At 39.3% G+C, this 24,793-nt stretch overlaps 1 protein-coding gene and 1 pseudogene across 1 annotated transcript in view; both read left to right on the forward strand.

Moving 5' to 3' along the window:
• The first annotated feature begins 4,160 nt into the window (after positions 1–4,160).
• Positions 4,161–24,793, forward strand: part of LOC111153180 (protein inhibitor of activated STAT 1) — a 118,923-nt gene continuing 98,290 nt past the window's right edge. Inside the window, exon 1 of the mRNA XM_022512026.1 lies at positions 4,161–4,205. Within this exon, the coding sequence (XP_022367734.1) occupies positions 4,182–4,205 (24 nt within the window). The 5' untranslated portion in view covers positions 4,161–4,181. The remainder of the gene's footprint in view (positions 4,206–24,793) is intronic.
• Positions 21,610–24,670, forward strand: LOC111153100 (annotated as a pseudogene).

The following is a 24,793-nucleotide window of genomic DNA, read 5'->3' on the forward strand; positions in this document are numbered from 1 at the left end:
GCCTATTCTGCCATTTTGATGATGTTCTTCTCCCCACAATTTTGATTCATTGTATCTTCAATATTTTTATACACATGTACTTTTCAGATATACACATTCATATATATATATATATATATATATATATGAAAAAATTTGTACTTTTATTTTGAAGTAATTGCAGATTCGATTCACAAGAGATTGCAAAGAAGTGTGTAGGGAAGCCACATGCATCCTTTCCCCTGTCTTCCCCAAAGTGAACATTTTATGGAACTACAGTGTAATATCAAAACCATGAAATTGACATTGGTAAGAACCACCCTTTCCCCCCATCCCTAACTCCCTGGCAACCCTAGTCTATTCTCCATCTCTGTAATTATGTTATTTCATTAATGTTACATACATAGAATCAGACAATAAGCATCCTTTTGGGATTAATTTTTTTTTAAGTCAGTATAATTTCCAGGAGGTTTATCCAAGTTGTTGCATGTGTCAGTAGTTTTTGTTTGTTTGTTTTTTAGATTGCTGAGTAGTACTCCATGGTATACATGGATCACCGTTTGTTTGGCCATTTACCCTTTAAGGGGATTTGGAGAGTTTCTAGTTTGGGGCTCTTATAAAGAACATTCTTGTACAATGTCCTGTATGGAAAGAAGTCTTCATTTCTCTGGGATAAATGTCCAAGAATTGTTGAGTTGTAGGATGAGTACCTTTTCAGTTTTCAAAGAACTGCCAAACCATTTTCCAAAGTGGCCATACCATTCCTACCACAAATGCATGTGTGATTCATGTCTAGCAAAGTTAGGTCTCATTAAAGGTTATAGAGATTTACTCCCTAAGAGTTTTATAGTTTTAACTCAGATTTAGGTCCCTGGTTAACTCTGAGTTAATTTTTATGTGTTGGGTGGGACAGTAATTTTAGGGAACACAAAAACATTTTAAATCTTTGAAATCAGAAGAAAAAATAAGTATACTCTGCTTGGATTGCATTAGTCTTTACACTAATGTATAAAGACTACATTTATACAAATGTAAATGTAGTTTTAAAAAATATAATTATGTAGGGGCACCTGGGTGGCTCAGTGGGTTAAAGCCTCTGCCTTCGGCTCAGGTCATGATCCCAGGGTCCTGGGATCGAGCCCCGCATCGGGTTCTCTGCTTCACGGGAGGCCTTCTTCCCCCTCTCTCTCTGCTTGCCTCTCTGCCTACTTGTGATCTCTGTCTGTCAAATAAATAAATAAAATCTTTTAAAAAAATAATAATTATGTATATATTTAATATATTTATATATTTATGGAAGAAGGGGTCTCTGAGGTTTTTTCTGACACCAAATATGTGAAGTCTTTCCACACAAATTCTCCAATGCCAACCAAGTATTCAACAATTCAGTTTTGACACCAACTCTGGGGATAAGCTCAGACCCCACAGGTTAAGGGCTCAGTCCCACAAGACTGCCCCTACTTCAGATACCAGTTGCCAGTCCCATGGGCCACTTGTACTGCTGACTTGTTTTGTGGGTTCCTATAACTCCTGCTCAGTTTTGATAATTCATTAGAGTGGACTAACAAAACTAAGGAAAACACTTTACTTACATTTACCAGTTTATTATAAAGGAAATAACTCAGGAACAGCCAAATGGAAGAGATGCATGGGGTAATGCATGAAGGTGGGGATGCAGAGCTTCCCTGCCCTTCCTGGGCACCGACCTTCCAATACTTCCATATGTTTACTAGCCCTTATCTAATCATGTATTTAGTCTTCATGTTTAGTCTTACCAATGACCAGCTCCCATCCTGAAACTCCTGAGGAGCCACACACTCTTACCTCATTAGTACAAGCTCAGGTATGGTGGAAAGGGGCTCATCATGAATAACAAAAAACAATCCTATCCTCTGGAAATTTTAAAGGTTTTAGGAACTCTGTGCCAGAAACCAGAGATGAAGTCAAATTTTATTTTTTAATTATACCATAGTCCTTAGAATGCAAAAGTGTGTAGAGCAATGAAAGTCATAATGTGGTCCTCTCAGTTGAGTAGCCTTTCTAACAGTTCATTTGTGAAATTATGGCATCTTGGAATCGGGTGATGGTAGTGGCTGGCCAGTGACATGGACAGGCTTGGGAGATGTTTTAGAGGCGGAGTCAGCTGGATTGGCTGATGGATTGGATGTGAGAGGTGAATGAAAGAGAGGGACCAAGGATGATTTTCAGATTTTTGGTTTGAACAGCTGGCTGAATGATGGTGCCATCCATGGAGAATAGTGGGAAAGGAACAGGGCTGGGGGTAAAATCAAGGCACTACTTGACATAAAGCTTGATATGACTAGAAGTCATGAAACAGAGATATTAAGTAGACAGATGGATTTGTGAACCTGGATTTTGGTGGGGAGGTCTGGGCTAAACAGACATTTGAATGTCAAAGAGTTGGATAAATTCACCTGGGGACTGTAAAACAGAGAAGACAAGAGGGTGAGGACTGAGCCCTGGAGGACTATAACATTAAAGATTGAGCCAAAGAGGAGAAATCAGCAGATGATTTTGACAAAGAGGCTCAGTAAAGGAATAGGAAAATCAGGATAGGGCAATGTTGAAGGAAGTTCAGGGGGAAAAGTGTTTCAAGAGAAAGGAGTCTTGTCAACTGTTTACAGTTCTCCCCAGAGGTCATTTTAGGTAATAGAGAATTGACAATTAGTTTTGGAAGCATGGAGATCATTAATAATCTTGATAGGCGATCCTGGTGAGAGAAGTCAAGGCTGGATAAGAGGAGGCTGAGAAGGGAATGTGATGTGAGGAAGAGAGAACAATCATTGTAGAGAGATCTTGAAAAACCTGAGAATTTATGCAGTGGAGAGAGAGAAATAGAGCGGTGCTGGAGGAGATTTTGGAATCAAGGTAGGTTTGTTTTAGATGGGAGGAATTTCAGTATGTTTATATGCTGATAGGAGTAATCTAATAGGGGAAAAGTAATGATGCTGGAGGGTGAGGTGATTGTAGGAGTAAAGGTCTTAGGAATGTGGGAGGGAAAGGAATCCAGGTCACTGGTAGAGGAACTGGCCTTCATAGGCACAGGGACACTTTATTCATAGTAACCCAAATGTTACTATGTCTGTAGGAATAGTTTTGATGGTGAGAAGATAAGGGAGTTCATATCTATTATCTTTTAACTTTTTCTATGACGAATGAAGCAAAACTGAGAGCAAAAAGTGTGGGTTGGGGAGGAGGTATAGGAGGCTTTCAGTAGAGAGGAAAAGGTGTGAAATAATTCTTTCATCACATCTACTTACATGTCAATTTATTGGAGAAAGCCCTCCAGGTATTAAGTACATCTCCTTCCAACCGCTATTCTCCCACAGGACCCTTTGCCCTCTTCTGGTACTCACCACCATTTGTAACTGTATCTTTATTGGTTCACTTGTCTGTTCCTCAGTTAGAGAACTATGGGAGGGCAGAACTATGGGATTTCCCGATGTACATATAAAGAAACAGGACTGGTATATAATCACTAAATAATTACTTGTTGAACAAAGAGTTAATGAATGAACCTCTTCAGAATTTTGTCTTGGGTCAATCCTTGTTAAGTGTTTGGGCAAGTCACTTTTCCTCTCTGAGCTTTCATTTCTGACTATACACATACCACGGGAATTGTAATCTCTTCTCTGTCCACCTCACAGCGCTGTCATAAGGAGAATCTGAGCTAATAAATCAGGAAATGCTCCATCAAGTGATCCTCAAATGTAACGGATTGTTATTTTTAGTCCACGCGCAGCCTCGCAGGTAGCAGGTGCTGAAAAGGACTCGCTGATTGGGGGAGGGGGTCATTATAGTTTCTGTGATCATAGGCATCAAAGCTTTGCAGAAGGGTTCCGCAGGCCGCGGAGAGGCGGGGCTTAGGCCAGCAGCCCACTCGCTTCGGCCTTTCCCTGGAGGCGCTAGCCCAGCGAGGATGGGGGGCGGGGAAGTCGAGGGGGGAGTAACTGTCAAACCTCCCCGCTTGGCGCCATTATTTAAATGGTACGTGCCGGTCTCGCTGCTGTACGTGCCCAGGGCGGGGCTCCGAGCGCCGGGAGAGGGGCGGAGGCCGGGGGCGGGTCGGGGAGGTGGAGGAGCGAGAGGGGACGGACTAGGGCGGGGCCAGGCTGGCTAGAGGGGCGGGTCTAGCGGCGGCCCCCGGCGAGGTTCAGTGCGCTTGCGCTGACAGACGCAAGATGGCGGACAGTGCGGAACTAAAGGTAAAGCGCAGCTCGAATTCACTTCTAATATTCGGCCGCGGAGACGGCGCCGCTGGTGCTTGGGGGGATGGGTCCGGCCCTGGGGGGCCGCTCGGGCCTGACTCCACCCGGGCCTGGAGTTGTAGGGAGGAGCGGCGCGCCCGGCCCTACCTGAGGGGGCCCGGCAGCGGCGGGCCGCGGGCCCCGGGTACCTCGGGGGCGCTGACGGGTCGTCCCCGGCGTGTTATTGTTGTGGGCGCCTCTGGCGGGGGTGGCGGGGGAAGAGATCGGGAGTCTGGAGGTAGGGGCCTAGGCTGCCCTCTGGGCTCGGCTTCTTTACCTTTCACCAGCCTCCCCGCCCCGCCATGGGGAACGGGGGCTGGGGCAGGGTGTTCGTGTAGGGGGGATTGGGAAAGCTCCCCGCCGCCGCTTCCTCTTCCTCCTTTGCAGTCCCGGGCTGCTGTCAGGAGCTCTCCTCAGACCCCCGGGAACTTGGCTCCGGCCGCCCCGCCCCTCCGTGGCTCCCTGCCGCCCCCGCCCCAGACTCGGCTCTCCCCGGCTGCCCGCCTGTCAGGAGGCGCCCGGGGTGCCCCGCTTGTGGGCAGCGCAATCCTGGGGCTGTGGGGCGGGAATGTGGGGAGAAGCTCCGGTAAAGTTTAGTGAGCCCCTGGCCGACGTTGGGGTTCGGCTGAGGGGTAGCGGGGGAGTCTGCCTGGGCGGGACGTTACTTTCTCTCTGATCCTGGGCAACCGGAGTAGGGGGAGAACCCCCCTCGAAGGGTGTGTATTTGGAAGCAGTGGTGGGTGGTGGGAAGCAGCTACCTCTCCCTTCTTTTCCTTCTCTTCCTTTGCCTGGTGTGGAGGGTGAAAGGAGCCTTTGGGGGTCTCTGCACACACCATGATGGCGATGCTATAGCTGATGGAGGTGAATGGTTCGTGTTTATATCCCCCCGTTGCCTTTTGTTTGTAGGGACATCTTGCTGGCCATGTTGATTTGAACGAAATTCTCCCCTCATCCTACTTCAACCCCCAATAAATAGAACGTTCCTCCGTTCCTCTCAACTGTACCAATTACTCACGCCTCGCGAAATTGGATGAAAGGGTGCCCCCTTTTCCCCGCTTTTTCTCCTACCCCAATCTTCTTTACCTGATGATGGCTTCTTTACCGAAGCAGATATACCACTACACAAGCTGTTGGGGGAGGGGGGTGGAACCCTTATGATTGGATTGTGACAAATGGGGCTCCGCTTGAATAATTTTGGTTTAGTAGCAGGCAGTTTTAACTAACGCGTATTATTTCGAGGCTCTGAACGCGATATTCCCCTCTCTGTGGCTTCCTGTGTGTGAACCAAGCAGCTGATTATATCTTGACCCAGAGAACTGACATCTCTGTCAGAACGGCGATTGGGATATGCAGTTGTAAATCTTTGGGGAGAGTCCTCTGTTTCTATTTAATAAAAATTATTTTTAAAAAATTTCTCCGTTATACTGAAACGACAGCTTCTAGAACAGGCACACACTGGGTTTGTTTCTGGAGTTTTTCTGTGGAAAGCTTCGCTGAAAGATCGGTTTCCTCAATAATTTTGCAATATTAACATTCCAAAATTTGTATATTAAGGCGCTGGCTTTGAATGTCATTCTTTTAAAATTTACTTCTAATTACAAATTAATTGAACAGAGTGCAGATTTGGAATGGTTGGTTTCGTTTTTTTCCAGTTTCAAACTGTTGACTGAAATGAAAAAGCCTTAGCAATTTAAATATTTTGAGGTCATTAACTCTTGAAATATAAAGTATGCAACTTTAAGATAGATGTTTTCAATAGTTTCACTCTTAAGATGTAGTCACAATGTTGCTGTGATCTCCGCCTTCTAATATTTATTTTGTTTGGAATCCTTTTGAATGATAGCTAATCAGTTCTGTTATACATGGGCCTCAGAGTAAAGCTGAAAAGCTTGTGCTGGGTATATTGTCACTCTTGATGCTGTCTAAAGAAACTGGTATGGAAAGCACATGCTGGGAGATTTCCTCCTTTGTTCTTTCTCATTTTAAGAAAGTGCCTTTGGGGATAGATCAGATCCCTGGTGTGAGTCTTGTTAGGTAAAGTTTCTCTTTACAAAAATGAGCCTGTATCAGATAAATGCTAAACACTTGGGGGAAACATTATTTTTCTAAAAATGATCTTCCTTTTTGCTTTCTCAAAAATCTACTTGAGTTTTTTTTGGTGGAAAAACTACTCTTGTGTTTCTGTAGGACAATTTTTTCAAATTATAGTAACTGTTTTGACCTACAGGTTGGCGTTGTGTGTGCCCAATACTTTTAGAAGCTGTGATAAATTGCTTAGCTGTTGATAGCTGTGTTAAAAATTTTAGTGCTTGATTGTGGTTAGATTTGCTGTTTTTTTTTTTTTTTTTTTTTTTTTTTTTTGAAGGGGGTAGATGATCTTAGGAATGCCTACCATAGTTATTTGAGAATGTGTGTATATAAATTTCTGTGCAGTAAGCTTTGGAAGACACTTCTTTTGGAAATCATATTTTCTGATGGTTTTTCTTTTTTGTTTTGGAAGTAAATAGCATTTATTCTTAATAAGATAGGAGAAGTCAATAAAATTTAAGAAAAACCCAGAGATTTCAGCTTTAAGTGAAAATACAGTACTACAATGGATTGCCAACTGTAAGGCTTTGAGAAAATAGTGACTTTTTTGTTACCGTGATTCACAGCTCACATATCATCTTGCTGTAGATTGTATTCATAATTATTTTCCTCATGGCCCATTTTAGTGAGTCCTTTCAAATCTATAATCTACAAAGATCGGTTGGGGAAAATGGATAGATCTGTATCTCCTGTAGGAATAGTGCAAGCTGCAATACTTGAAGATACTGCCAATAAAAATTAGATTGTGAGTCATACATATCAAAAAGAATTCTCTGTGCACATTTGTTTATGAAAGGTTTAATTTTTCATTAGGGGAATACCCATAAATGACATCTGTAAGAGTATAAAGAGTGAGTATTTTATTATCTTTAGGAACTTAAAAAGCAGGAGGATGTGATGGCGGGATGATCTTGGAAGTTAATAATCTGACAGCTTCATGTAGTTCCTCTTAAAGTACCTTTTTTTTTTTTTTTTGGAAGATTATTTTAGAGAGAGTGAGAGAGCGAGCACACGAGAGCGTGCATGCTTCAGGGAGAGTTGAGGGAGAGGCAGAGGGAGAGGAAGAAAATCTCAAGCAGACTTCCTGCTGAGCCAGGGGTGGGGTGGGGTGACTCTACGGCTTGATCTCAAAACCCTAAGAGGAGCTGAGCAGAAATCAGGAGTTGGATGCTTAACCAACTGAGCCACCTACGCACCCCAAAGGACTTTTTTTTATTACAAGTATTTTGCATTAACTCTCAAATCAAGTTATATGGCCATTTTAACTCATGGGAGGAACAGTGGGGAGGAGGAAGTTCATCATTTTAGTGGAATAACATAATGGGATTCAATGGGAAGAGAAGCCATACTTTTGACACTATGCTTTTAAAAATATAAGCATGTCAGGAAATTGTTGTCATATTCTGCCTCTTTATTTTCAAGAAATAGCCATTTAATTTTGATCTTTGTGGTGTGATTTTAGAAGGAAATAGACCGGACAGTTTATTCATGAATTTGATTTGATTCTCCCTAATTTGGTTTGGTGTCAAGTGCCACATTTTGTTAGCTTTTGTTTTAAGTCACCATTTTTATGAACAGTATTTAAAAACAATTTATAAAACACTTCAGTTTTTAAGTATTTCGTACAGTTGTTTTTAAATACTGCTTTTTCATCTACAGTTTTCTTCTGGGTCGTTGTATTGTCTTTCTCTTCAGAGTCTCTTGTGACGGCTGTGAGTTGCAGTAGTGCTTAGTGGTGAGCCCATAGCTGATTCATCTCAGGTTTCTTTTGGTGAACTGTATCAACATGCTGTTCCAGGCTTCTTGCTGAGGCTTTTTGAGTTCAGTGTAATTTGTACCCTTTCTTGGTGGTAAGTAGGGATAAAAAAATAAAAGGGCTCATGGTTGTAGTGGGAACTGGGAAGAAGTATCTTGAGTTTCTGCAAAACTGGGTGTTTGTGATAAGATGAAGCCTTTAAAAACAAAACCCCTGGGTCATTACTTTATAGAATTGATTGTAGTGCTCTCTGAAGTATTATGCTCTGGATTAAGCACCTTTTTCTTTTTTTCATGTTTGAATGAATAATATTTTTTATAGTATGTTGTACTTCATGATGTTGCCGTTTATAATGTATCCCATTATCTCATCTGATCTTTCCAACAGTTCTTTGAGGTAGGAAGGCAGGTCTTATCTCTTTTATTGGTGAAGCGAGCCCAGAAAGAGTAAGTGACTAGCTCAGGGTCATACAAGTAAAAGTGGCAGGGACTTGAACCTACCTAGGTCTTGTGATTTCAAACCCTGTACTATATAGGCTGCTGTAAAGGTCCCATGTCTGTCCTGGAGCCCTCTAGGGTGCCTTGCTCACAAAGAATTCTAGTTATATTGTTGCTAATACTTTCCCTCTTGCTCTATGCCAGGGTATTTTTGGATGTTCCTTGGGCTTTTTGTAAGGGAGATTTTGGAGTTTGTTAGTTCGAATCATAGATGTTAATTCTTGCAAATGTCATTTTGCCAAAATTTCAGGGAATACTGAAAAATAAGCAGAAAAATAAACACCTGTAATCCCAGCACTTAGAAATATCATGGTTAACATCTGGGGATCTATCCATTTAGACTTTCTCTCTGTGAACATATGTGTATGTATATTCATCACAAAAAGAGATCGCACTTTTCTTTATGTGTAATCTGCTATTTTCGTGGCTATCTTTCCAGGTAAGTAAATAGAGGTCTGTGTGATCATTTGAAAGGTAACATTGTATTTTTATTCAGCTAGTCCCTTATCATTGGACACTTAGATAGTTCCACTTTTTTGCTCTTTGAAACAATGTCTTGACAAACAGCCTGATATAAAGATTTGCAAATGTTTTATTCTAACAAAAATATATTGATGTGACAGAACTTTTTCTGTGCTTTAGGGAGCAGTGCTAATGCTATTTTGATTAGATGAAGTTTTGTGAGTGAAATAAGTAGTTCTTGATTTGTTCATTGTCTATACCTTTGTTTCTGTTTCTATAAACCTATCAGATAAGATTATTAAATGATGGCAGAGTATATTCTATAAAAATACAAGTAAACATTTGGTAAAGTATAAAATAGAGTATGAAACAGCATTTATAATTTATTTCAAGTATGTTTGACACAGAAATCAAATATTGGAAGTTAATATGCCTTGTTTAGATGCCCATGTGTTTTTAACTGACATTTTAAGAAAAGCAGTGCTGACCATTAATATAGGTAAAGTAGAAATGAGAATTTGCCTTATTCATATTTTTTTCTCAAAATTAAGTGTTGGGGTGCTTGGGTGGCTCAGTGGGTTGAGCCTCTGCCTTTGGCTCAGCTGGGGTTGTGACCTCAGGGTCCTGGGATTGAGCCCCGCATTGGGCTCTCTGCTCGGGGGAGAGCCTGCTCCCCCCTCACCCCCCCTTGCCTACTTGTGATCTCTCTCTCTCTCTCCCTCTGTCAAGTAAATAAATAAAATCTTTAAAACAAAACAACAAAAAAACCCTAAGTGTTGCCAAAGTATTAGTTTGGTAGGTAACATTGTTTTTAGGAGGTTGTTACAGGAAAGAGGTTATAGAGGCAATGAAAATATTTTTCTATTTTAGGAAGAAGCCTTATTGGGTTAAATCAGCTAATAAATGCATATGTGAACCTTTATGGGTTAAGTCAATAAATGGATAGGTCAGTTGAGTTAATATATATTTTTTAGAATTTTTAATTTATTTATTTGATAGAGATATCATAAGTGGGTAGAGAGGCAGGCAGAGAGAGAGGGGGAAGCAGGCTCCCTGCTGATCAGAGAGCCTGATGCGGGTCTTGATCCTAAGACCCTGAGACCATGACCTGAGCTGAAGGCAGAGGCTTAACCCACTGAGCCACCCAGGCGCCTAGTTGAGTTAATATTTGTGCAACATCTGGAAAGTACTGCACTGTAGAAGAAATAGTTGATGAGATTAAGGGCATATAAGTGCTCAAACTCTAAATTTAATGTCAGATTTAGTCCTCATGTAAACTTGAATTTATGTAACAAGTTTTAGTATTAGGATTTTTAAAAAGAAGTGATAAATTTTAAGTATGTAATTGTATTTTATTATCAATTTTGTAATTGCTATGCACTTTTTGCTTCTCTTACTACAAAATGTTTTTAATTATACTTCCCCCTTCCATGTTAAAAACTGTGGCACTCCCATTACTTTTTATTCCTTCTACTTTTGGTTTAAGTGGTATCACATGAAATGGTAGCCCCCCCCCCCCCCCAACTCCTCCCTTCAGAATTAACTGGTAAAACTTCCTTCTTTGTAATGAATTTCTAAAACTCAGTAAAATGAAGAAACTACCTTTTTTTTTTTTTTAAGATTTTATTTTTTTATTTGACAGAGATCACAAGTAGGCAGAGAGGCAGGCAGAGAGAGAGGAGGAGGCAGACTCCCTGCTGAGCAGAGAACCCGATGTGGGACTTGATCCCAGGGTCCTGGGATCATGACCTGAGCCGAAGGCAGAGGCTTTAACCCACTGAACCACCCAGGCGCCCCAAGAAACTACCTTTTTTTCCTTTTCTGTTTCACATTAGATCAAACAAAATAAATATAAACCCTTTGAACATTAACTAGTAACTTTGAAATATCAATAACTCTCCAGAGATTGTTGCAAATGTTCCTATTTTTTAAAACTTCATCTCCTTCTTACCTTTCCTGCTATTCTTCTTGCTTTCAATTTCCCCCTTTGGTTGCCAGGCTAATTTTCCCAAAACATTTCTTTTCATCCTGTCACTCCAGTGGCTTTCCATCGATAACAGGATAAAGTCTTAGCTCTCAGGTATTCAGGATTTTCTGTAGTCTGATCCCAGTCCATTTTTTGTGTGTTTTGTCTTCACTCTATGGCAAAAGTCCTTAACTTAAAGCCAGAACTGTTAGTTTGCTTTTTTTTGTTGACTGGTGGTGTGCTTTGTATACCACTTCATTTTCCCCCATTCCTACCCTGTGGACATAGTAGGTGCCTAAGGTACATTTGTGAAATGAACAAATTATGTTCAAAATTTGTTTCTGTTAGTAAGGGGGCTGATGCACATGTTTGTATGACAGTCTCAATTGCAAATGTTCACCTCTTCATTTTTTTTTTAATGGCTGCTTTGTAGATAAACTCGAATAACGTTAAATCTAGAATAATTTATGGCATACTTTGGTGGCTCATTTGGTTAAACATTTACCTTCAGCTGAGGTTCGTGGTCCCAGGGTGCTGGGATCAAGTCCCACATCTAGCTCCCTGCTTCCTGGGGAATCCTGCTTCTCCCTCTGCCTGCTGCTCTCCCTGCCTATGTACTCTTGCCCTCTTCCTCTCTCTCTCTGTCTCTTTCTCTCTGACAAATAGTCTTTTTAAAAAAGAAACTTAAAAATCTAGAATAATTTATGAAAGATTTTTAGGTTTGTCTTTTATTTTCTTTAAGTTATATAAATTTAAGTGATTACATTTCTGATTGTAGTGATGTGGCAGTAAGTAGAGTACAGTTTTTTTTTTTTTAAGATTTTATTTATTTATTTGACAGAGAGAGAGAGATCACGAGTAGGCAGAGAGGCAGGCAGAGAGAGAGGAGGAAGCAAGCTCCCTGCTGAGCAGAGAGCCCCATGCGGGGCTCGATCCCAGGACCCTGAGATCATGACCTGAGCTGAAGGCAGAGGCTTAACCCACTGAGCCACCCAGGCGCCCCTAGAGTACAGTTTTAAAGACCTTCATCTTCAACCCTCCCCTCCCTGAGAGGCAGTCACTTTGGTCTCTATTGTTTTTTGGGGGGTGGGGAGTATAAAAGCTTTATTGAGACATAATTCACATACCATATAGTTCATCTATTTAAGGTACACAATTAGCTGGTTTTTTAATACATTTACAAAGTTGTGCAGCCATCAACATAATTAATTTTAGAATATTTTCCTTACTCCCCAGAGAAATCCTGTACCTTTCAGCTATCACTCCCACTGCCCACAACTCATTTCACCCTGAGGCAGCTGCTAATCTGCTTTTGTTCTCTGTAGATTTGACTGTTTTGGACATTTCAAACATGTGAAATGTCTTCTCTCTCTGACCTATTCATTTTTCTTTGGGTGGGCATTTATCTCTGCCTGTATAATATTTTTAATTTATTGTATGTGTATATCTAGATTCAGATATGACTGGGCACACAGAAGGAACTCAGTATTACTAAATGATGTACATGCACATAAATATATTTTCTAAAAACATAAATAGGATCATACTATACCTAATATCCTTTGACTTGCGTTTTTCACTTAATAATATATATTGAAGATCTTTCCATGTTATATCCCCAAATGAGATAATCTCATTCTTTTTTAACAGTGTACATATTTTGTATGTATATTTACAGAGGTTTACCTCTTGAGTTTATCAATGTATATGTCTAAAAGTTCTTGTTTTGGTAGTTTTGTTACACTGTTGCTTTTTAAAAAACAGTTGCCACATTTAATGTAACAGCTATGATATTAGCATTGAAGTGTCCCTGAAAAATAGAAATGAAAACTAAAACAGGTAAAAGTTGTTTGGCTTGAGGAGAAATGGAATGTAGGCTCTTTATGGGATGCTGGCAGTGCGCAACCAAAGCAGTTCATTTTGTATTTGGGTTTCTGAATGTGAGCAAGCCTGTTTTTAGCTTCATGGCATAGTGCTTAAAATAGAATTTAACATGCTATCTTGTGCTTTATGGTGAATTTTAAGACTTTTTCTTGCAGTCGTGTAGGTCTAATCTTAAAAAAAGATCCGAAAGATTTCAGGATAAACATTTTTCTCTTACATTAAAATCATCATTCTGGTCTCTAGGGTTCTGTAAGTTACCCAAGAAGGGGAATGTAGAGGCGCCTAGCTGATGGTAGGTATTTGGCAGTAGTTTGTGACCTAGGAGGGTATCTGTCACATTCTGTCATTCATAATTTTTGAGTTCCAGCTCTGAGGTATCAAGCTATCAGTAATTTGGGTATATCTCTGTGTATATGTGTGTATTTAAACATTTTTGTTATAATGGGATATCTATTAAAAAATTACCTTTAAAAATTTTTTTTAAGAGTTTATTTATTCATTTGACATACAGAGATCACAAGTAGGCAGAGAGGCGGGCAGAGAGAGAGAGAGGAAGGGAAGCAGACTCCCTGTCGAGCAGAGAGCCCGATGCGGGGCTCGATCCCAGACCCTGGGATCATGACCTGAGCTGAAAGCAGAGGCTTTAACCCACTGAGCCACCCAGGCGCCCCCCAAAATTATCTTTTTTTAATCATACAAGTAGTGCATCAGCTATTACAGTGGTTCTCAAAGTCCATTTTCCAGGCCTTCGGTGGTTCTCTAGGCTCTTTCTGGGGGTTGTCCAAGTCTAAAACTGTTAATAGTAGTAAGGCATTATTTATTATATTGGTGTTTGCAAAATCAGTGCTGGGTGAAATTGCTGGTGCCTTAATATGAATTAAGGCAGTGGCACTAAACTGTAGTAGTTTAGTACATCACCATACATTTAGAATTAAAAAATAAATGCCAGATATCCTTAGTATCCTTAATTAAGCAAAAAAAGTATTAATTTGATTATGTCTCAATCCTTGAGTCCATTTGGAAATATATTTTATGTGATGTAATGGGAAGTACCTATAAAAATATTTTTACTGAGTACCAAATCCAGCGGTTAACTCAAAGAAAAGATCTTGTGTAGTTGTTTGAGTTATGGGCTGAACTAGCTGCTTTTTTAATGGAATACCATTTTTACTTGAAAGAATGACGGACAAAGTATGGTTATACAGACTTGGATATTCAGGACATTTTCTGTACGAGAAAAACAGCTGACAATATTTATTGTTGATGATAAAATTTAAGTTTTCAGGCAAAATGGAATTTTGGAATACTTGTATTTGCTACTGTGAGTTTGACAGTTTCCCAATACTTATTTTTGTTTTGTTTTTTTAGAGATTTTACTTATTTGTCAGCGAGTGAGGGAGAGCACACAAGCAGGGGGAGTGGCAGGCAGAGGGAGAAGCAGGCTCCTTGCTGAGCAAGGAGCCTGATGTGGGATTCCATCCCAGGAGTCTGGGATCATGACTTAAGCCAAAGGCAGACGCTTAGCTAACTGAGCCACTGAGGTATCCCTTACCAATACTTTTTTTTTTTTTTTTAAAGATTTAATTTATTTATTTGACAGAGATCACAAGTAGGCAGAGAAGCAGGCAGGGGGCAGGGGGGTGGGGGGGGGAAGCAGGCTCCCTGCTGAGCAGAGAGCCTGATGTGGGGCTCAATCCCAGGACCCTGGATCATGACCTGAGCTGAAGGCAGAGGCTTTAACCTACTGAGCCACCAAGGCACCCCCCTTCCCAATACTTTTTGATAAGGTCATTGGTGGTACTAATAAATGTGATATATCGCAAGTGTTAACATTTGGAAGAACTGCATAAAAGCAATACTTTCTAAATGCGTGGTATTGAAAATCATGCATGGGTAAAAAGATGCATTGGAAATAGACGATAGACCAATGGATTTCAGTAAATCAGAGTAAGAAGTGTTTACTTGATAGGGTTTTAGATTCCATATTGCAACAGCCTTTAAGAAACTGCAGCTTGTTTTGGTGAAAGGTTGAGTTTTGGTGAAGGATCAGAGAATATCCACAGTTATCTGAGAAGCCTATTGAAATACTGTCTTTTTCCAAGTACATCCTGCATGAGGCTGAATTTTCTTCCTGTACTTCAGTCAGAACAACCTCATGGAGCAGATTAAATGCAAAAGCAGATATGAGACTTAGGCCGTCTTTATTAAGTAAGACATTAAAGCAATTTGCAAAAATGTGAAACAGTGACAATCTTCTTGATAATATATTTTTTGTCTTGGAATGTAGTATTTAAAATTAGTATGTGATTTATGTTAACAGATAATGACTTATTTTTAAATGATGATAAATCTTTTAAAAATTCTGTTTTAGTTTCTAATACAGTAAATATGGGTAGTTTTTTTTTTTAAAGACTTATTTTTTAAAAAGGAGAGAGAGAGGAGGGGGGCAAAAGGGCAGAGGGAGAGGGAGAGAATCTCAAGTAGACTCCCTGCCTACATAGGGCTCAATCTCACGACCCTAAGATTGCTCCCTGAGCAGAAACCAAGAGTTGGATGCTTAACTGACTCAGCCACCCAGGTGCCCCAATATCGATAGATTTAATCAACAAAGTTTTTGGGGTTCTCCATTTTCTAGACTGTAAAAGAGTCCAGGGAACAAAAACTTTGAGAACCTGAACACTGTTTATATAAGATTTACAGTAGAGGAGTCTATAGCTTAAAATCAGACTATCCTTTTCACCTTCTTACCTATGGCATTTAAAAAATATATATTTAAAAGAAAAATTAGTTTGCTTATAGATAATAGTGATCCCATTTACAAGGCAGTTTGCAAGCAGAAACTGTTTAATTGTATCTTGCATCTCTGTGGCAAAAATACTAATGGTTTGCATTGCATTGCATGACTCTACTCTCAAATGCTTTAAATCAGTAGTGGTATGGGGATTGTATAACTTTTTACTTTCTCAAGGTTATGTCTCAACCCTTGATTGGCTTTTTTCTGTAGTAGGGAATAGAAATAGCTTGAATAAATGAAAAATCCATACAGATGTCCTCTAACCCACTTTAGCCAATAATTTCCTCTTTTCATCAGATCTTACTAGTTCTTGCGAAATATCAAAGATGATTGGTTTACATTGGACCTATTTTGTTTTCTTCCTTTCCCTCTTGTGGGATTGAAGTGGAACCTAGAGATTATAAAACTCTAAATGCTTTTCTAGTTTCTTTTTACCTTTCCTTAGAGTTGTATTTGAAAAGCTTTAGCTTCTGTATTCCTCAAGCATCTTTCACCAGGGTGTCAAGGTAATAGAAAACAAAGATTTTTGTGCAAAAGTTATTCTAATCTGTGGTTTCAATATAAAGTAACATCTTAAAGGTGAAAGTTTTCTTTTAAGTATGGTATTTCATGTGTAATTGAATCCTTCAGGGTTGCCATTGTTTTTCACTTCTAAATTTAAATAGTAATCCCAGGAATAGTGCAATTACTAATAAGAATGAGAAACCATAAAAGTTAATAACCCTTAATTCCAGACTATTTTTAAAAAGTTACTTCTTGGTATATGTGGCAAATATGTTAAAAACTTTTTCTGGGGTGTCTGATGTCTCAGTTGGAGCTTCTGCCTCTTGATCTTGGGGTTGTGAGTTCAAGCCCCACATTGGGAGTGGAGCCTACTTAAAAAAAAAAAAGTATTTCCACGTGGCAACCCTGCTATGCCCAATGGAAAGGATATTAGATAAGATTCACTTGTAATTAGCAGCATTATTTGCATATAAAAATGTGCTGTAACTCTTGAATAGTTTGGTTGAGTAGGTTCAACTTTGCTACTTATGGGTTGGCTAATAATTGTTTAGAACATAATTTCTTTCCTTTTTTTTTTTTTTAAAGATTTTATTTATTGTTTGACAGAGGGAGAGAGAGCGCAAGTATGTAGAGCGGCAGGCAAAGGAGAGGGAGAAGCAGGCTCTCTGCTGAGCAGGGAGCCTGATGTGGGGCTTGATCCTAGGACCCTGGGATCATGACCTGAGCCGAAGGCAGCCGCCCAACCAACGGAGCCACCCGGCGCCCCTAGAACATATTTTCTTGTAGATAAACTGTCCTGCATTATTTCTGGAATCTGCTGATCTTAACTGATCTAATCAATTCTATTGAGTGTGGGGAGTGATAACTGAACATTTTGTTTTGCATACAGTTTCCAGTTTTATCTGTAGCTTTAGTAAAAGTGACCCAGTTTTTGATGTTGAAATGTCTTGTCATGCTAACTGCATAATCCATTTGAAGGAATGAGGTGATGTTTGTGTTTATGTGGTGGGGTGGTGGTGCTGAGGATGTGAATGGTCTTGGAATTCAAGGGGTATGTCTTCTATTGAACGTAATTCTGCAGGTAAAGTTAATCAGGGGAAAAGTGATATTGATGTGAAGTGCAAATATAGTTAGACTCAAGCTTTTATTAATTAGCTGTGGGGTTAGGTTATTTGATTGAAGAAGTAATGCCTTATGAATATAAAAATAATTTTTTTCACTTAAAAATTGCTTCATCCATTAATGCTTTCCCTTTTATAATTTTAAAAAAATATTTTATTTATTTATTTGATAGAGATTACAAGTAGTCAGAGAGGCAGGCAGAGAGAGAGGAGGAAGCAGGTTCCCCACTGAGCAGAGAGCCCAATGTGGGGCTCTTGAATAGTTTGGATGAGTAGGTTCAACTTTGCTGCTTATGGGTTGGCTAATAATTGTTTAGAACATACTTTCTTTCCTTTCCATGAGACCATGACCTGAGCCAAAGGCTTTAACCCACTGAGCCACCCAGGTGTCCCCCTTTTATAATCTTAACATGGCTCATTAAAAACTTGGGGTTGATGAGAACTTATTTTACTTTCTATATAGTTAGGTCTTCTCGTACAGTCATGTATTTATTCACTTAATATTTGAGTGTATGCCATGTGTCTGGTATTGTGCTAATTAGCAAAATACAGGGATAATTAGAACAATTCCTGTTGGGAAGGAATTCAGTCTGGTGGAGAGATAGGTACATACTATCTTGCATCATAATTATCTGGTTAAAACCAGTAATAAAGCCATGCATGGTTGATGTGTACATTTTACTTGCCTATGAATATTTATATTTCTGGATTATTATATTTAAGATTGTTTTCCCTCAACTTTCACATAAGAATTAACTAGATTGGTAGGAAAAAGAATTATCGTAACGTAACTCCTGAAAAACTTACTGTAGTCTTTTTTTGAGATTTTTGTATCCCTCCTGTCCAAATGCCTGCCCCCTGCCCACTTCCTTCCTGCCTGACCCATGGTTTTAAAAGGATCCTTCATTTTTAGGTTAGTATTTTGCCAAGCCTAATTAACCAAAATCTGTTAGGAGCAAAGGACTTTAAGTAAAGTTAAGACTTAACTTTACTTAAAGTCCTTTTATTTTTTTTATTTTTAATTTTTTTTAAGGTTGAACTTTAATAATGATCTTACTGAAAGTTAGTTTACTGTTAGAGTTTTGAGATATCTTAGGTTTTCAGAAAATTTTCTTCAAGGTCTAGTTTTTTCTCTTGAATGAAACTAGACAGTTTGAAGTATGGTAGAATTTGAGCAGTTAGAACAGACATTTTCTCTTGTATATACTTGTCTTTTGTAACATAAAGATGAGTTTTGCATTGTACATGGTATAGAGTGCCATTTCATACTTGAATCTTTACATGTGACCCGTCTGGAGGTTTGAGGATCTTTATTCCTGGTGTGCTCAGACCTCCTGATGAAATGCCTTCGTATGGGTATCTTTCAGTCATTGTGCTAAGGTACTTGATGGCAGAGTCTGGAGACACATGTCCTTCATTTCTAGGAAATTGTCTTGTATTAATCCTTTAGTAATATTCTCCCTTTCATTTTTTATTTTCTGTTGTTAGAGGACTGGACCTGTGCCTTTCCTTTCCTTTTTTTTTAAATTAATTTATTTTTTAAGAGCCTAGCATGGCACCTGGACTCATGAGCCTGAGATCAAGATCTGAGCTAAAATCACGAGTCAGATGCTTGACTGACAGAGCCAGCTAGGTGCCCCTGCCTTTTTTTTTTTTTTTTTAAACCAGTTGATTATTGTCTTTTGCTCTTTGTGCTTATGACTTAATTTTTCCCTTTTTTCTTCTTCCACTGTTATTTTGTTTCTTTGTAGGGAGGGAATATGGTAGGTATTTGTGTATGATTGTTGGTGGACATTGTAAACACTGTGAAGTTCATAATATGAACTGTATTAATATATGATAACCATTCTTAAATAGTTGCCAATGTTGAATGAAGATTTATATTTAGTGATAATAGAAATTGTGTTCTTTTCTGAGAGAAAGCTAGTTGCTTTAAGAAAATGTATATACAGGGGCGCCTGGGTGGCTCAGTGGGTTAAGCCTCTGCCTTCGGCTCAGGTCATGATCCCAGGGTCCTGGGATCGAGCCCCACGTCTGGCTCTCTGCTCAGCAGGGAGCCTGCTTCCTCCTCTTTCTCTGCCTGCCTCTCTGCCTGCTTGTGATCTCTCTCTGTCAACTAAATAAATAAAATCTTAAAAAAAAAAAAAAAAAAACCTTTAAAAAAAAAAAAAAAGAAAATGTATATACAGGGCATCTGGGTGGCTCAGTGGGTTAAAGCCTCTGCCTTCAGCTCAGGTCATGGTCTCAGGGTCCTGGGATCGAGTTCCGCATCAGGCTGTCTGCTCAGCGGGGAGCCTGCTTCCTCCTCTCTCTCTGCCTGTCTCTCTGCCTACTTGTGATCTCTCTCTCTGTCAAATAAATAAATAAAATCTTTAAAAAAAATTAAAAAAAAGAAAATGTATATACAAAATAATATGTATAACTTTGAGGAATGTATAACTTGTAGGAGATGAACAAAACATCCAACTTAATAGAGTATTCCAAAACTTTGAGGCTTTTTTTGGTGCACCCTCATCCTATTCCTCTCTAGTTCCTTTTACGTAATTTGTATTAATAAGTTGCTTTTAAAGTCAAAACTGATGATGAAATATTAGTTATGTATATTATTTACTTGTAAGGTTGTTTTTAAGCTGTTGCTTCTAATTAAACCATCTAATTATATATCATAGTCTTATAAATTTCCTAGATTTGATACAGTTTTCTTTGAAGAGGAAGATTCCATAGGTGGAGGTGGAGAGGAAAGTTTTAGAGACCTCATTTTGAAAACATGCATAACTGTGGTAAATATATATGCCTATAGAATCTAGCAATTATGTCTGTTGATTTTTGGGGAAGACAAAGGGACTTAAGTAATTACCACAGTGATCGACACTTGGTTGTTTTTGAAAAGTGCTTAGATTTATATGTGTTCATCCTGTTACCCATGAGGAAGTTTAATTGAAGTGGTGAGAAAAGTCTAGCTTTTTGTGGAAGCATAAGCCATTAAAGTTTGTGTTATACTTAATATATTTTTTCATTATTTTGTTTGATATATTTTAAAAAAAGTTTCATGTAAAGTATAATTATTTCTTTACTGGGCTATATACATTCTGTGCTAAACCTCGGAAACAAATAAGCACTCTCCCCTTTTCTTCCCTTAACCTGTTTCAAGTTTGGCCTTTCATATCTCAGTTGGTTAAAGCAAGGATCTCATTCCATCAGTAAAAATGAGAGCTGGTTTACGTGTCAGATAACTGTGTTAGATGCTCAGTCGTTATTTGGAAGTGAAATAGATTTGGGTCTTGGCCCTTGCAAAACTTATATTCTAGTATTCCAGTTAAGTACATAAAAAATACCTTGGTTCTAAAAAAAAAAAAAAAAAAACAAACCTTGATTCTCCTGCACCTTTCTATATATGAATTTTTATAAAGAACATATTTTTGTAATTAGCAAGAAATGCTATTTTTAAATTTTGGAGGGTTTTTTTTTTAAGTTTATTTATTTATTTTAGAGAGAGAGAAAGAGAGTGCGTGAGTGCACAAGCATTGGGTGGGGGAGCAGTAGAGGGAGAGACGCAAACTCTGTGGAGCAGGATGTGGGCCCCCTCCCAGGACCCTGAGATCATGGCCTGAGCCCAAATCAAAAGTCTGAGGCTCAACCAACTGAGCCACCCAGGCACCTCTGGACCTTTTTTTTCTTTTAATAACATAATTTTGAATGCTTTGATATAAAAAGTTGAATAGTCATTTGCTTTATGTATGCTTATTAAAGGTAGTTTTTGGAGGGAAGAGATGTGGGAGGAGCAAGGAATAGATTAAAGTAATTATCATGGGAAGTTTGATTACTGGCTTACTGGAAAATTTAGTGGGATGCCTGTGTCCATTGAAATCGACGATTATAGGACGCCTGGGTGGCTCAGTGGGTTAAGCCTCTGCCTTCGGCTCAGGTCATGGTCTCATGGTCTCAGGCTCCTGGGATTGAGCCTCGAGTCGGGCTCTCTGCTCAGCAGGGAATCTGCTTCCCCCCCTCTCTCTGCCTGCTTCTCTGCATACTTACTTGTGATCTCTCTCTGTCAAATAAATAAATAAAAAATCTTTAAAAAAAAAAGAAATCGACAATTATAGATGTATAATAACATGTTTGCCTGTGTGCATGCATTCTCCTGCCTGCCTGTGTTGTAAAGTTGGAACCAGTTGAATGTGCCAGGCAGAGATGGGGAAGGGAATTTTGCAGAGGAAAGTTTAATGATGGGCCATGGAATGTGTCTAAGCTGGATATAAGGGGGCAGATGGATAGTGGTAGATATTTATGATGTCGAATTATTGCAGTGGAGGTATGTAAGCAAGAATAGGAGGTGGTAGTTGGAGGATTCAGTGTTTGAATTAGTGATTTTGGAAGTAGTGTGGGTTTAGAAAGGTCCACGGTGTGGCTACGGGAGTGAGTGGCTGAGGGTGGAGAGTAATGATAAAAAATTAAGAAATAGAGCCAAGGATATTGGGGTGGAGTGTGAATAGCTGAGGCAGGTGATAAAACCTTCAGTGAATGACAGGGATATTGTTCTAGAGCTGCACTGTCCAATATGGTAGCCAGTAGTCATATGTGGCTGTTGGGTGTTTGAAATGTGTGGCTGGTCTGAATTGAGTCATACTGAAGTGCAAATATGTAATGGATTTTGAGGATGTAGTGTGAGAAGGGGATGAAAATATCTCATTAATAATTTTTGTATTGATTACATGTTGGAATGATAATATTTTGGATATATTGGGTTAGGTAAAATATATTATTGATTTGACCTGTTTCTTTTGCTTTTTAAAAGTACAGTTAGAGGGCGCCTGGGTGGCTCAGTTAAGCGCCTGCATTCAGCTCAGGTCATGATCTCAGGGTCCTGGGATTGAGCCTTGCATCACGCTCCCTGCCCAGCAAGGAGTCTGCTTCTCCCTCTCTCTGCTCATGCTGTTTCTTTCTGTCTCTCTCAAATAATAAATAAAAACTTAAATAAAAGTATAGTTAGTAGAAAATTTAAAATTACATGTGTAGCTTGAATTTGGAGCTTATATTATTTTCTTTTGGGCAGTGATTTTCTAGAAATAATATGACCAGTAAGTAGTATGAGATTAGAAGGGACAACATCTGTAGGGGTCTTTGTGGAACCCAGTATAAGAATCCTTTGGGAGAGGGAGTGGATTTTCCTTGGTTCTCTGATGCTTTCTCTTCAGCTGTTTTTTGTGCTTAGAGTTGCGGTCTGTTCAGCCTCTCCACACCTACCTCTGCTCCCTTTGCCCCTCAAGAAATTTGCCTCTTTCATGTGGAGGAGAGAAATGTCTAGAACAACTACAGTGGAAAGCAACATAAAGGAGTAACCATATGAATAGTTAACAAACTATTCATAAGGGGAAGAGGTCAATTCTGGTTAAGCTTATTTCAAATTGGGCCTTAAAGGAGGCCTTTTGATAGTTGATCGTAGGAAGGTTATTTCAAGCAGAGAGAACAACAGGAACAAAGGTAATGTGGAGAAAAAAACATGGAGGTGTATTTTATGGAACACCCAGTAGATTCATGTGGAGATATACATAGGACAGCAATGCAAATTCTGGGAAGTTAGAGATAGATTGTTATCAGAACTTTTCCCATTGAAAGTATGATTCTGAAACTGTAGTAAGTTCTATAAAGGAAAGGGACAGAGTAAGTACATTTAACAAGGAGACCTGACCTGGTTTGGGTACTGAAGGAAGGCTTCTCTGTTTCCTGAATCTTCTGAACTACAAAATCCCTCCACATACAAGTCTTGTCACATCTTTCTTAATGTTAGTTTTTCTTTTCTTCCCAACCACCACTCTTATTATTTCATTCTCATAGTATCATTTTGGTGTTAATCAACAATCTCTAAATTGGTCTCCTATTTTAATTTCCCTTTTCAGTTCACTTACTCTTCAATTACATTGATTTTTTGATCACACACACACACACACACACACATATATAAACTTTTCGTTTTGTGTAGGATTAAGAACAAAATTCTTTAACTTAGCCATCCAAACTAAGTAATCTATTGTTTGGATACCAGTAACATACTGACTGGGCATTGGGCAGAATTATATAATGTTTTTATTTTAGGGAGGTAATGTGTATATTTCTAATAGGTTCACACTACCAGTATGGTTCATATAATTAAGACAGATGTCAGACCATCATTACTCACATTTATTTATTGACAACAAGAAAGACACAGTCTGTATAGACAACTTATAGTTTGATAGAGAATAGACCAGTAAACAGGACTTCTCTACATACAGCATAAGGCTCTCTGTATTGGGTTAATCTGTGGAGCATGTAGGAGGGTAAATTTACTAATGTTGAGGGTGGACTGAAGAAAGTATCCCAAAGGTGATGACATCTAATTTGACACCCGAATGCGTTGAAGTTAGCTAGAAAAAGGTTGGGATGAGAGAGGGAGAAGAATGACTTGCTGAAAAAACAGCATGACTATACAAGTCCCAGATGACGGGGAGCTGGTTAAGGGGGTTAGTGGAGTGGCTGAGACTGGATCGTGAAGTATATTTTAGGCCATGCTAGGATGTTTGGCCTCAGTTGAGTGCAGTGGATGATCATTGCAGGGTTTAAGCATGAGAATGACATGATCAGACTTACATTTTAGAAAGATCACTAGTGTGGAGAATGACTTGGAGGGGACAATATCGGAGATTGGTAGAACAGAGATAGCAGTAGTCTGAGTTAAAGTGGTAAATAGGGTTCTTCGGGGGGACGGCATCCAGAGGTGGTCCAGCGTTTGACATTCCACTGCAGGCTGTCCTACAATATAGCCTCTAACAAAACTAGGCCGTCCTGAACCCCTGGTCATAGAATTGTTTACCCTTCTAGCACCGAAATTTGCATTAGTGTATGCCCAGTCGACTTAGAGAAGTTCATGCTGTGATATCTAAAGTCCTTTTAAGGTTGTCTAAAACAGAAAAACAAGGGTGCCTGGGTGGCTCAGTCGGTTAAGCCTCTGCCTTTGGCTCAGGGCATTCAAGCCCCGCATTGGGCTCTCTGCTGAGCAGGGGGCTTGCTTCTCCCTTTCCCTCTGTCTACTTGTTATCCACCCCCCCATTCCCCCATCAAATAAATAAAATCTTAAAAAAAAAAAAAAACTGTCAGCAGGGGCTTTGGTGAGTCTGTGTGTACAAAGTGTGTTCGCAACACAATTAAGCACGCTTTCCGTATGGGGGAGCAGAGAATTGTTGTGGAAGTGTTGAAAATGCAAGCACAGAGTCAGAAAGCCAGATTAAAAAACAAAAAACACAAAGCTTTTTTGAGCAATAAAAAAATCCAAAGGCAAAAACAACAAAAAAATAAAGTGGTAATAGTAACTTAGATATTTTAAGGTGGTAGGATTGGTATGACTTGGTAAAAAGACATAGGTGAAGGAGAAGGTGGTGGGGAAGTTTCTGGTTGGACAACTGGTGAGGTGGATGGAAGGTTTGAGAAATTTGATGTT

The sequence above is a fragment of the Enhydra lutris genome, unplaced genomic scaffold, assembly GCF_002288905.1.
Source record: "Enhydra lutris kenyoni isolate GAN:26980312 unplaced genomic scaffold, ASM228890v2 scaffoldscaffold31, whole genome shotgun sequence".
Lineage (NCBI taxonomy): Eukaryota > Metazoa > Chordata > Mammalia > Carnivora > Mustelidae > Enhydra > Enhydra lutris.